The sequence below is a fragment of the Mastigoproctus giganteus genome, chromosome 12, assembly GCF_048544385.1.
Source record: "Mastigoproctus giganteus isolate SK-2022 chromosome 12, ASM4854438v1, whole genome shotgun sequence".
Classification (NCBI taxonomy): domain Eukaryota; kingdom Metazoa; phylum Arthropoda; class Arachnida; order Uropygi; family Thelyphonidae; genus Mastigoproctus; species Mastigoproctus giganteus.
Window position 1 is genome coordinate 168,116,828 of NC_143586.1, and position 14,052 is coordinate 168,130,879.

A 14,052-nucleotide genomic window follows, 5' to 3' on the forward strand; every position below is an offset into this window, starting at 1 on the left:
ATTCTGTAGAGATATAGAGGTCATAGTCCCACTGTATAAGGCACTTGAAATACACATTTGGAATGTTGTGTTCAAGTATGTAGACCTACCTCGTCTAATAAAAGACATTGAGCTTGATGAAAGGGTCCAAAGATGGGTAACTGGCATGGTGAGAATGGAAAAAGGGTGACCACGTGAAGAAAGACTCCAAATATGTGGGCTACTGAGCTTGACAACCAAGCACCTCAGAGGTGAACTGATTGAAAATTCAAGAACTCGGGGACATAAATTCAAATTACAGGGGAAGAGGTTTAGACTAGATTGTAGGAAGTTTTCTTTTAGCTAGCGAGTTTATTGCTGGAACAGGTTGTCTTCACAGGCTGACAGTTTGAATAAATTCAAAGGTTAACTGCATAGCTACCAATGTGAGGAGGCAAGCACATAATTTGTATTTTCTTATCTACTCTTTTTTTTGTCTCTCTCCCTCCCCTAGCTACTGCAGCAAAAGCATGTGGCTTCCTTGCACTATATGGTTATTATTATTACTATAACCCACAATCTTTATGAGTTACCAATAATCAAATAATAATTGGTAATTCATAGTGAATACAAATGGATGTTGTATTAATGGCATTATTGATAATTCACAATCTTAAGATTTCATAATGCACAGAGATTGTATTGCATTTTGTTATTTCTAATAATAATGAATAATTATTATTATAATAGGCATGGCAACTTTTGCGTATGTACAGAGGTCCATTAAAGATGTGAACAATTTCATTGGGATGCACTGGGGTGGGGAGTCTAGACAGCTATAATTTTCATAAACATGATTTCTTATTATGATTTTTGAATCTACCTTACAAATAACTGCTAAACTAGCTAGCCTGTAAGTGTCAACTGCAGTATCTACTGGCGCCTCCGTAGCCAGGCAGGAAGGAGCAGCAGTGCGTAGCACACGCTTCTTGATTAGACCAGGGTTCGAGCCCGTCACCACCAAATACAGAGGATGCGGAAAGGTCAGGGAATGACCACCGCATATTCCTGGAGTAATATGGCCTTAGTTGCTAATGTTCCTAAAAAAAACCAAATGACAACAACAGCAGTATCTACTTCTGCTCCCCCACTCCACAGTTGGAATCCAAGGCTTGGAACACATAGACCCATACAGAAAGACAGCTCTGATATTCCCTTCCCTGTTATTTCATAATAAAATACTCCAAGTTGCATTATTTAATTTTTATTTTAGAAAAAATTGTGTTGTGTTATGTAAACAATTCTACTCCTCCTTCTCCTAGTTATAATGCACCGTAACATTTTATCCGAACCCTTTCCCATCCCATTGTGTTGACTTGATAAGTATACTTGACACTCAGCTTGTCAAAATTAAAAATAAATTTCTTTTTAAAAATTACTCAAAAAAAAAAAAAAAAAAAAAAAATGTAATAAGTATTATTTGTTTCTATTTTAACAGGTGTTAAATGAACACAAATTTGTAGCTGCTAATGCAGACAATGTGCTACGATTGGTAAGTGATAATAAGTTTCAATTTTTTTAATTTAAATTTTACAGGATATTAGGCTCTTCATTTCTGAATATATTTGTTAATCACTGCAATTTGGATTGATCTGCATTTGAATAATATTAATGCTTCTGTCAATCCTCTTTGAGCTTTGAGTTTTTATTTTTTTTACATTGGGAGGGAACCAGCCTCCTGCACAACCCCCAACCTAGAGGACCAGTATGTTATTCTAAGGAACACAATTGAAATTTTACAAAGTAATGGGAATACCAACACTTCTTTACGGTTCTGAAAGATGGATACCGAAACAAAGAGACACTGATAGAATACAAGTTGCAGAAATGAAATTTTTAAGATATGTTAAAGGATGTACAAAATTAGACAAAATACCAAATGTAAATATTAGAAAAGAATTAAAGATTTACTCAATTAATGGAAAAATTATAGAATATAGACAAAGATGGAAAGAACATGTAGAAAGAATGGAAGATAATAGATTCCCTAAATTAGTTTATACGTATAGACCAGAAGGAAAAAGAGACAGAGGAAGACCAAAGAAAAGATGGGCAGACCTCTTCGAGATCGGAACAGGCGGATCGCCTAATCTTTGAAGGAAGATAAGATAAGATAAGCTTCTCTCAATTACACAAGAAATTTATTGTGGCCTTTTCAAGATGAGCTAAATTAACTGCTACAGGTAGAAATTTTTATTTATCCTGTAGACAACCAGTTTTGAAACATACAAATTTATACACAATAATACGTCATGCTTTGTGACCAGTATTTACTTTGGCATATTTTTAAACAACTCAACTCTTCTGATATCATTTAACCATAATAGTGAACCTCACCATATTTGCTAAAACAGAAATATTAGCACTAATCCACTGAGATCTTTCATACCTATCTCCAAGTAGCAAATGATGTTAATGACCACGGAGCCTTTCATATTGATTATCTAGTACACTTAACTGTAAATATGTGTCTCCTGAGTTTGTTAAGTCTGTTAACTCTTGTATGTGAATTATTAAGGCTAATCACCCGTTATAGTCTAAGAAGGAAAGCTGCCTTTCTTTAACCTTTTTATTTTTGTTTAAACTAATGACTTTTTCTTTGTTAGGTTCACTGGGTGGCTGGGAGAAAAGACATTCTCCAGTCCCAAAAATTGCCCAGTGCCTAACTTACACAATAACTGCTAAAGGCTGCCAGAGGCAGCTCAGACAACTAAGAAAAAAATATGACTAGTACAGGGAGTCAAACATCAGAAAACTGATGCAGAGATCTACACAGTTACAACTTTCTTGATCATTCACTCCAATAGTGAAAATCCAGTTTGCATACTCTCTCCTTTTAGAGTTCAAAAGGAATTAGAAAGTACAGCTGAGTCTCTCAAATCTGTTAAAGAAACTTAGGTCTGGAGATATCCTTGTTGAGACCTCCAATGCTGGATATTCCGAGCGCCTCCGTAGCCAGGTGGGAAGGAGCAGCAGTGCGTAACACACGCTTCTTGATTAGACTGGGGTTCGAGCCCGTCACCACCAAATACGGAGGATGCGGAAAGGTCAGGGAATGACCACCGCATATCCCTGAGCAATATGGCCTTAGTTGCTAATGCTCCTAAAAACCAAATAACAAACAAACAAGTGCGTGCTAGATATTCCGAGTGACATTTGATTATATACCTCTTTGCTGAATTAACAGTAATGGTGAAACTCTACAAATCACTAAACACCTCTAAAGGAGTGATCTCAGACTGGGATCTATTGGATATGTCTGTGAAGGGAGATCATGAAACTTAAAGAACAAGGAATAATCCAAGTCAAGAGAATCTCTATCAGAAATGATAGTATTCTTACTTCTACATCTTATTTTATCTTGATCTTCAACACACTGAAGCATCCAACTTGCATTAAGGCCAGATATCTGATATGCCATGTCACATCATATATACCAAACCCCTTATGGTGTTTCTGATGTCAGAAATACAGGCATTCCTAGACAGCTTGTTGGGGAACTCCTTCTTGTGCTCAGTGTGGGTCATTTGATCTTAATCTGCAATGCCTGTACTGTTGTGCAACAGTTTGTCCACACCATAAAAAACCACCCTACCTATCAGGGCCAGCTTTACATATAACCTGAACAAGCTACAGCCTTAGGACAAGCAACCACTGGAAACGTGATAAACTGATCCAAAAATATTAAACAAATTGTAATGTTTCCAACTAGGAGGCAAAATAAATTATCTCACCACCAATCCATGTGAACAGAGCTATTCATGCTCAAATCGCTAAGATGTACCAATTAGCTGAATCACAGTGACTAACAATAACTGCAAAACAGTCTTTCTTGAAGTATGCAGAAACCCTGTTGAGTACAACAGCAGCCCATGCTGTCAACGTTCCAGTTTCCATACCACTTGAAAACCTCCACTCCTCCAGCCAAGGATACAAAGAAAAACAAAACAAAGCCAAATTACCAACAGGAAATGGATACATTTAAAAAAAACTTTAGATGCTCCTGTCCCGAAATTATGGACGTAGGAAAATAGGAAAGACTTTCTTCCCAAAAAAATAAAATAAATAAAAAGAGTGAAAGGCACAAAACTTCAGCTCCTCAGAAATGCTCTGAAAGTTTAACAAATAAATAATGATTCTCACTAATTCAGTGGAATTGCATTGTTTCCAAGTCAATATTAATAACCAGTATGATTTTATCTCTGTATATACACCACTATGCCTCTGCCTCCAAGAGACATATTTCTCACCACAGGATATGCTGAAAATGTTTCAGTTAATATTTTTAGAAAAGACAGAATCCATCAGTGCACCACACATTTTTGTGTAATAGTTCTATCAAATCCATGTTTCAATGAAACAAATTTTACTGAGCTCTTACCTAGAGTCCAAATACTATCGGTCTGAATAACCATTAATATCCATATTACAGTCTGCTTTTTATGAGAGATAATCTTTAATGCCCTTCACGGCCAAAAAGCCAGGGGTTATATACCTTACACCAAATTATCCTATCCATCAAAGTGAGCTAGATAATCCCATAGCTCAACTACCACCCTCTTCTGCATCCTTGGGGATTTGAATAGTCACCATACACAATGGGGTAATAATCCATAAATTAAAGAGGAAAACAAATTGCACAATTTTTAGAATGGTAACAACCTTCTTTTCCTAAATCATGGGTCATTTACATATGTTCACCATTTTTTCTGGAACAAATACTGCAATGAATTTGATCATATGTTCAGCAACTCTGTTTCATTCAACTTGATGATGCTGTTGGGTATATTGTGAAAAAATGTAGCATGTAGCTGAAAAAGCCATATCAAAAATCTCCCTCAAAACTGTTAGTACACTCAAAAATCTGGTAGAGCACCAAATGCTCTGCTGTTAAAAAAAATAATAAAATAAAGCTTGGAATAATTTTCATTGCAGTCCAACTACAGCTAATCCTATTCAATGTAAAGGTGCTCAAGCAAGAACAAGATATGTCAGATACTGCATTAAAAAAAATGCTTGAATTCATTTCACTTCAACCATAAATGAATGAATCCCCTACACATAAATTTGGAAAACAATCAGAAAAATGAGTGTAAATATCAGACTCCTCCTCCTCCTCCTCCTCCTCCTCTGCCTATCAAGGAAAGAAGAGTCAGAGTATTGCTGATCCCACACAAATTACCAGTGTTTTAGGGCTTTGCTGCCTTCTGGAGATATACAAAACCAATTCAGAAAAGCAAAAATTAATTTTTTCTTCAAAAAGAGATAAGCAACATAACCTACCTTTTGCTACCCATGAACTATATAGAGCTCTCTCAACATCTAGGCACAGTGCTGCAGAACTAGATATAATTCACTATTCCATAATACAAAAATTAGGTATCAAATAAATCATTATGGTGATTTCTTAAGGTGATAGATGACTTTCATCAACTGGTGAAATACCACCACTTTGCTTATTGGAGGCTTGAAGTGGTGAAACCCATGTTTAGTCTCTAGAGCAAAGTTTCTGGCATCCCCCTCCCCCCAATACTTCTCCTTCAACCCATGCATGGTACTAAGTACTATAGCTTTTGATACCTTTCGTGTTTGGGGTTTTCATTAAAAAAAAAAAAAGAAAAAAAAAAGCTCTTCAATACACTTCACTTAAAAGATACATTTCCTAAACAATAATATTATGCCATAGTATATGCTTACCCAAACTGGGTAGAGATCCGATAAACCCTCCTAAATAAAAGCCCATCCCCGTGACCAGTTGCATTTGCAGAATTCTCAAAAAAAATAGTAAATCATTGAGTGGTATGGTATCTAGAAAAATTCAACCTCCTTCATCCTGTATGATTAGGTATTGGACAGAATTCATTGACAGTACACTGAAAGGACAGAATTCATGGGGTTCCTGGCAACGCAACACTGCTACCCCTCTCACTAGTGGACGAATCCACCGCTTGGTAATTACCGTCTACGTGAATGCAGTGTATAGGTATACACTGCATTCACTTAGATGGTAATTCGATGTCGGTATGGATAAACATCATGAGTTAACCGACTTTGAAATAGGGATGGTAGTAGTTGCCTAATGTATGGGTCACTCTATCGCAGAGGTGGTACAGAAATTGCACTGTCCCCATTCGACAGTGCTAAGAGTGTATCAGGAATATGCCATTTTTGGAATAACACCTCATTGCAGACAGCACTGTGGGCAGACAAAGGTGGTGGATAAACTTGGTCATCGATGTTTGTCTCGCATAGTTTCAGCCAACCAGAAAGTGACAGTGGCACAAATCACTGCCGACTTCAATGACAGAGGTGCCAGAAACTTCTTCACCAAGACCATCAGGCGATCATTAGCCGCAATATTTATGAGAGCCACTGGACCTTGGAGGATTGGAGATGGGTCTCCTGGTCGGACGAGTCCTGTTTCCAGTTGTTTCGGGCAGACCGGAGGGTGTGCATCTGGCGAAAACCTCACGAAGCTATGCACTCATCATGTTAACAAGGAACTGTTCAGGCAGGTGGATGGTCAGTAATGGTCTAGGGCATGTTCAGTTGGCACACGCTGGGACCTCTGGTGCATCTGGATACAACTCTGAGCGGACCGGTTATGTGTCCATTATTGCAGACCATTGCATTACTTCATGGTCATCGTGCACCCACAGAGCAATTAACTCTTCCAGAAGGACAATGCACCTCCCCACAGAGCTTGTGACAAGAACATAGTTTGAAGAGCATTCTGTAGATTTTACCACCATGTAATGGCCTCCCTGTTCACCAGACATGAACCCTGTAGAGCATCTTTGGGATGCTGTGGAAAGGTCTGTTTATGCTTTGGATCCTCCATCCAGGAATGCGACAGAATTATGGACAGCAGTGCAGCAAGCATGGATGGAAATACCTGTGGAAAGCTTTCAATGAATGTGTCAAACAATGAATGCATCACTATGTGCCTGCCCTTATCTGGGCAAAAGGTGGGCCTACCCATTACTAGGTAGGTAGTAGTAGTGGCATGTGATGCAAGAAAGCAGGTGTATGAGCTTATGTAGCATCAGCCAAAAAATAAAAAATAAATAAAAAATTCACACGTCCATTCCCTCTAAAAATTTGTAGTAGTAGTAGTAGTAGTGGCATGTGATGCAAGAAAGCAAGTGTATGAGCTTATGCAGCATCAGCCAAAAAAAAAAAAAAAAAAATCACACCATTCCCTCCAAATGCCTGTCCAGTTCCTCCTTAAATTTATTTCGAAACTAAGGGGCATAAATGAATTTATGCCCCCTTAGGTTCGTAATCTGAACAAGTGGAAGGATCCCATCAGAATTCAGCGTGCTGAACCCATTCAAGGCCTTATACACCTCAATCAGATCACCGCGCGGTGCCTAGTCTCCAGCCACTGCAATTTGCAGAAATTAAGCCTCTCTTGGTAAGAGGATCCCTTCATTCCCCTCACCAATCTTGTTGCCCTTCTCTGTACACACTCAAGTAAATCTACATCCTTCCTAAAATGAGGCCTCCAGACCTGTACGCAGTACTCAAGGCGTGGCCTGACCTTTGCCTTATACAGAGGGACAATCACCTCCTTCTCCCTGCTAGCAAAATTCCTATATATCATTGACAAAACCCCATGACCTGCCCTGGCAGCCTATCTGCATTGCTCAGAAAACTTCATATCTGCCTGCACAATTACTCCCAGGTTTTTTTTTTCATTTTCTACCACCATAAGTGTAGTACCACTTAATAAGAAATTTGGAAGTTGATTGTTTAAACTATCAACTTCCAAAAGAACAGATGGAAGTTTGTTCCAGCAATCAACTACCCCCTGGCTAAACATAAATTTCCGCACATCTATTCTGCAACTGCCTTTCCTAAATTTGAATTTTTGTCCCCCCCCCCAGGCAAGTAATATGAGCAAGTGGAAGAACCCCATCAGAATTGAACCTGCTCAACTCATTCAAGGCCTTATACACCCCAACAATGGGTCCATTGTTCTTTTCTGTATTTATTAATAATGATGATGATTAAACCGGATGATGGTATATCGGTCTTAATGTCCAAATTTGCAGAAGATACAAAGGTTGGCAGGTCTTTTAATGACATTAATGACAGTACACTGCTGCAACAGGAGCTAGAAAAGTTGAGCAGATGGGCTGAGAAATTATGACTTAAGTTTAACGTTGACAAATGTAAAGTACATTTGTCTTGTCAATGATATAACTAACAAGTCTGTAATTACTTGTGTCACCCTTTGAACCCCCTTTGTAAATTGGGGATACATTTGCTCATCTACAGTCCGTGAGGACTTCCCCTGAGTCCAAGGATGCTCTCATAATTATGGGTAAGGGTTTTCTTACTTCCTTTGCCACCTCCTTTAATATAACTGGATAGATCCCATCCACATCAGGTGTCTTTCTTATGTCTAACTTCAACAGTTTCTCCTCCAATTCACTCTCAGTTATTACAAAATCATTAAGCTCCCTGTTAGAGTTTAATAAGCTTCTGTCCTCTAGTTCCGAAAAGAATTCCTCATGTGTGAATGTAGATGCAAAATACTCATTCAGTTTGTGAGCAATCTGAGCAGTATCATCAGCAGTTGAACCATCATATCAAGTGGACCAATCTGATTCATCCCCTTCCTTCTAGAGTTTATATAAGTAAAGAATTCCTTGCTGTTTTTCTGCATGCATTGCTTCAGGAACATACCACACATCTCAAATACATAATCTATTAGCTGAACACACAATCCACTGCTCTTTATTAGAAGACAATAAAATATGAAGACACTATGCATATAAAATTAGATTCATGCCTGAGCATTGAAGTGGTTTTTTACTGCATCAGCCAAAAAAAAAACCTTTCCATTTCACCCATCCATTCGCTCCAAATATTTGTATAGTTCTGCCTTCAATTTATTTAAGCTGTTAACTTCTACAACAAGAGATGGAAGTTTGTTCCAGCAATCAACCACACACTGGCTAAAGGCAAACTTCTGCACATATATTCTACAACTGTCTTTCCTCAATTTGAGTTCATGTCCACTCAGGAGATTAATCTGAGCAAGAGGCAATATCCCATCAGCATTGAGCTTGCTCAAACCATTCAAGGCCTTATACACCTCAATCAGATCACCACCCAGGTAGCTAGTCACCAGACACTGTAATTTGAAAATCTTAAGCCTTTCTTTGTAAGATCAACCCTTCGTTCCATTCACTAATCTTGTTTCCCTTCTCTGTACTCGTTTCAGCAGCTCTACATCCTTCATAAAATGAGGCCTCCAGACCTGTATACAGTACTTGTGGCCTGACTACTGCCTTATACAAGAGGATAATCATCTCCTTATCCCTGCTAGAAAAATTCCTGTATATCATTGACAAGACACCATAAGCTACTCTTGCAGACTGTCTGCACTGCTCAGACATCATATCCGACTGCACAATTACCTCCAGGTCCTTTTCATTCTCTACCACCTTGAGTGTAGTACCACACAATTGATATGTTACTCTGGGGTTACTGCTACTCATATACAGTACCTTACATTTGTCAAAGTTAAGCTTCAGTTTCCACCTCTTGGCCCATCTGTCCAACTTTTCCAGATCCTGTCGCAGCAGCATACTGTCAGTACTGTTATTAACAACCATGCCAACCTTTGTATCATCTGCAAACTTAGACATTAAGCCTGATATACCTTCACCAATATCATTAATAAATACAGAAAACAACAATGGAGTCAACGCTGAACCCTGAGGGACTCCACTAATAACATTAGTCCACGAAGAGCAGTGTCCATTGATTACCACTTTCTGTCTTCTCCCACTCAACCATCCCTTTATCCATAGCAGCATTTTGCCCTTAATGCTATATTGCTCTGATTTGGACCGTAGTCTTCCATGTGGTACAGCATCAAAAACTTTCCTAAGATCCAAGTATATGATATCAAAATTATTTTTTGCATCCAGTTTCTTTGTGACCACATCATAGTATCCAATCAAATTGTTGTCTAGATGATACTGCAGTGCTTCTTTAACCAGTGCAGTGCTTCTTCAACCATCCCTTTATCCATAGCAGCATTTTGCCCTTAATGCTATATTGCTCTGATTTGGACCGTAGTCTTCCATGTGGTACAGCATCAAAAACTTTCCTAAGATCCAAGTATATGATATCAAAATTATTTTTTGCCTCCATTAATTTCCCCGGAACAGAAGTTAAACTAACAGGTCTGTAATTACTTGTGTCATCCTTTATTATTATTATTATACTTCACTTAAAATATGCACTTCCTTGCAGCCATATGGTGCAAGGAAGCCTGAGGCTTATGCTGCACCAGCACAAAAAAAAAAAAAGAAAACAAAAAGTGCTTAATTGTGAAATTTTGTATTCCACCAGTATGTTATATTCACTTTCAATCTAAATCATTATTTTAATTGCAAAATTATAGTGGTAAAAAAATTCTCTAAACCACATTTGTGCAATAGACAAGTGTGCTGCATGTCCACTCATGTATTAATTTTCCATTGAGTTTTTTTTTTTTTTTTTATTTCTAATTTTGAAAAATAAAATTTTAAAATTCCCCATTTTCAACTATTTTATTTTAGCATTAGCATTAGTAGTGGCATATGATGCAAGAAAGCAAGCTTATGCAGCATCAGCCAGAAAAAAAAAAAAAAAAAAAAAACCCACTCCCATTTCACCCCTCCGTTCGTTCCAAATACCTGTCCAGCTCAGCCTTAAATTTATTTAGGCTATCAACTTCCACAACAAAGGATGGAAGTCTGTTCCACCAACCAACTACCCTCTGGCTAAAGGTAAACTTCCGCACATCTATCTTACATCTGTCTTTGCTCAATTTGAATTTATGCCCTCTCAGGCGATTGTTCTGAGCAAGAGGAAAGATCCCATCAGCATTGAGCATGCTCAAACCATTCAAAGCTTTATACACCTCTATCAGATCACTTCGCTGGTGCCTAGTCTCCAGACACTGTAATTCGCAAAACTTAAGACTTCCTTCCATTCACTAATCTTGTTGCCCTTCTCTGTACTCGTTCCAACAGCTCTAAATCCTTCTTAAAATGAGGCTTCCAGACCTGTATATGGTACTCAAGCCTGACCATTGCCTTATACAAGGGGGATAATCACCTTCTTATCCCTGCCAGAGAAATTTCTGTATATCATTGACAAGACACTATAAGCTACTCTTGCAGACCATCTGCACTGCTCAGAAAACCTCACATCTGCCTGCACAATTCCCCCAGGTCCTTTTCATTCTCTACCACTGTCAGTGTAGTACCACAGAGTTGATATATCACTGGGGTTACTGCTTCCCATATGTAGTACTTTACATTTGTCAAGGTTAAACTTCATTTGCCGCTTCTCAGCCCATCTGCTCAACTTTTCCAGATCCTGTTGCAGTAACATTACTGTCATTAGTGTCCTTAATGACACTCTCAACCTTCGTATCGTCTGAAAACTTGGACATTAAGCTTGATATACCATCATCAATATCATTTATAAATACAGAAAACAAAAATGGACCCAACACTGAACCCTGAGGGACTCCACTAATAACATTAGTCTGCAATGAGCAGTGTCCATTGATTACCACTCTCTGTCTTCTCCCACTCAACCATCCCTTTCTCCATAGCAGCAATTTGTCTCCAATGTCACACTGCTCCAATTTGTGCAGCAGTCTTCCATGTGCAACAGTATCAAAAGCCTTTCTAAGATCCAAATATATGATATCAAAGTTATTCCCTGCATCCAGTTCCTTTGTGACCACATCATAGTATCCAATCAAATTGGTCAGGCAAGACTTTCCCTTAACAAAACCATGCTGTGTCCGAGCTATAACTGAAGTCTTGTCTAAATGATCCAGCAATGCTTCTTTAACCAGTGCCTCCATTAATTTTCCTGATAAAGAAGTTAAACTAACAGGTCTATAATTACTTGTGTCGCTCTCTGATCCTCCTTTGTGAATTGGGGTCACATTTGCACATCTCCAGTCCATGGGTACCTCCCCTGAGTCCAAAGAAGCTCTCATAATTATGGCTAAGGGTTTGCTTACTTCCTTTTCTGCCTCCTTTAATATAACTGGATAGATTCCGTCCACCCCTGGTGCCTCTTTTTAGTTTTATCTTCAACAATTTCTCCTCCACTTTCCTCTCAGTTATTACAAAATCATCTAGCTCACTGCCAGAGTTTATCTCACCTCTGGCATTCCCCTCCCTGAATAACTCCTCATGAGTGAATGTAGATGCAAAATACTCATTTAGTTTGGTTGCCACTTGAGCAGGATCATCAACAGTTGAACCATCAATATCCAGTGGACCAATCTGATTCATCCCTTTCCTTCTAGAGTTTACATAGGTAAAGAACTCTTTGTTGTGTTTCTTTGCATCCTTTGCCAAGGATTTCTCATAATCTGCTTTTGCCTGCCTAATCTCCTTTGTGACTTGGTTACAGACCAGCTTATATCTATCATAGGCTTCCATGTCACCCATTAATTTATATGTATCCCATGCATTTTTATTCTCTGCCATATATCTCATTAGTTCATCTGACATCCATTTAGGCCTAAACCTTGAACAGTATTTCTTATTTGGTATGTAAATCCCAGTAGCTTCCAAGATAAATTCTTTGAATGCTTCCTATTTTGAATTTGCTGTTGGTAACATCAATTGGTCCCACCGTATAGAATTTATATACTGTCTCAGACTACCGTAGTCGCCTAAAACCCTTCCTATTACCCCTAATGGTAGTTACCTCTTTGAGTAAATCCAACTTCAGCACACTGTGATCATTGCCACCTAGTGGTTCCTTTATCTGCAGATTCTTAATGCATGAAGAATCACTACTGATAATCAGATCAAGTGTGTTACTCCCTCTAGTTGCCTCCCGAACATGCTGATGTAGAAAACAATCATCCAATAAATCCACAAAAGGCTTTCTACTGTATAAGTGACCAATGCACAAATTTCAGTCAATATCAGGGAAATTAAAATCCCCCATTATAAGACTCTTATTTACCGGCCCACTCTATTTCCCTGTATAGATTCTTATTATCTCTAAATAGGCCTACAAGGCTCGGACAATTCATGTTGATGATTAAGCTTCACACAAACCAGAAGACAGATAAATTCAATACTCTAACTAAAAACACTTTATTTACAATACAATAAGTATAAAATAGATATATATTTATAATAAAAATATAAATAACACTGATAAAATATACTAAAAATAGAAATGAAAAGCGATAAAATTTGCTGTAGCTTTCGGAGGCAGCAGTCTTCTTCCTCAGCAGCATATGTCTACTGTGTGGCACATCCTTATATAGCAGATCCACGGCACATATCACATGGTTCCACAGTTGGAATTTTCCATTTGTGCACCGGGACCTGAAATGGCTCTGGAGTGCGCTAGCTGAAACTGTTCATCACATCCAAGAACGACGGTTTCCAGGAGGGGGTGTAGACGTACACCCCTATCCCTATTAATAGTATTGCTAGCTGCCCCAATACATAAGCTCTCAAGCCATTTACGGTCCCAGAACCCTTGTGCATGGTCTGTGATGACAGCATCCTCCGCGGAAATTTGATGTTGTTTCTCCCAGAAATGTTTTGCCACTGCAGACTTCCAATAATTTGCGGACTTTATTGCGTTTACATGCTCCCCCAGCTGGTTTTTCAATTGCCGCCCCGTCTCACCCACATAACACACCCCACAATCCGGGCATTTAATTTCATACACCACCCCACTTCTGGCTTCTTTGGATATGGGGTGTTTAACTCAAGATATTGCTGTGTGCAACCTCTGACCTGGGCGTTGCACACAGCGTATCTGACACCCCCGAATTATACGTGCAATGTGGTCTGAAAGGCCCGGATAGTAGGGAATGTATGCGGTGCTCACAGGGGCAAACTGCTCATTACGGGTTGACTCTACTCCTCTAATGGCTCTGTCCAACACCCTCTGGGGATAGCTGCACTTCTTGAGGTCTGCTGTGACACGAACAATTTCATTATCTTTATCCTCGGAGGTGCTGCAGTG

The 14,052-nt window shown here is 38.8% G+C and overlaps 1 protein-coding gene across 1 annotated transcript in view; it reads left to right on the plus strand.

Moving 5' to 3' along the window:
- The window catches only part of LOC150077580 (inactive phospholipase C-like protein 1), a 649,255-nt gene that overhangs the window by 576,858 nt on the left and 58,345 nt on the right, over positions 1-14,052 (plus strand). The window contains exon 23 of the mRNA XM_090386715.1: positions 1,457-1,510. Within this exon, the coding sequence (XP_090242841.1) occupies positions 1,457-1,510 (54 nt within the window). The remainder of the gene's footprint in view (positions 1-1,456; positions 1,511-14,052) is intronic.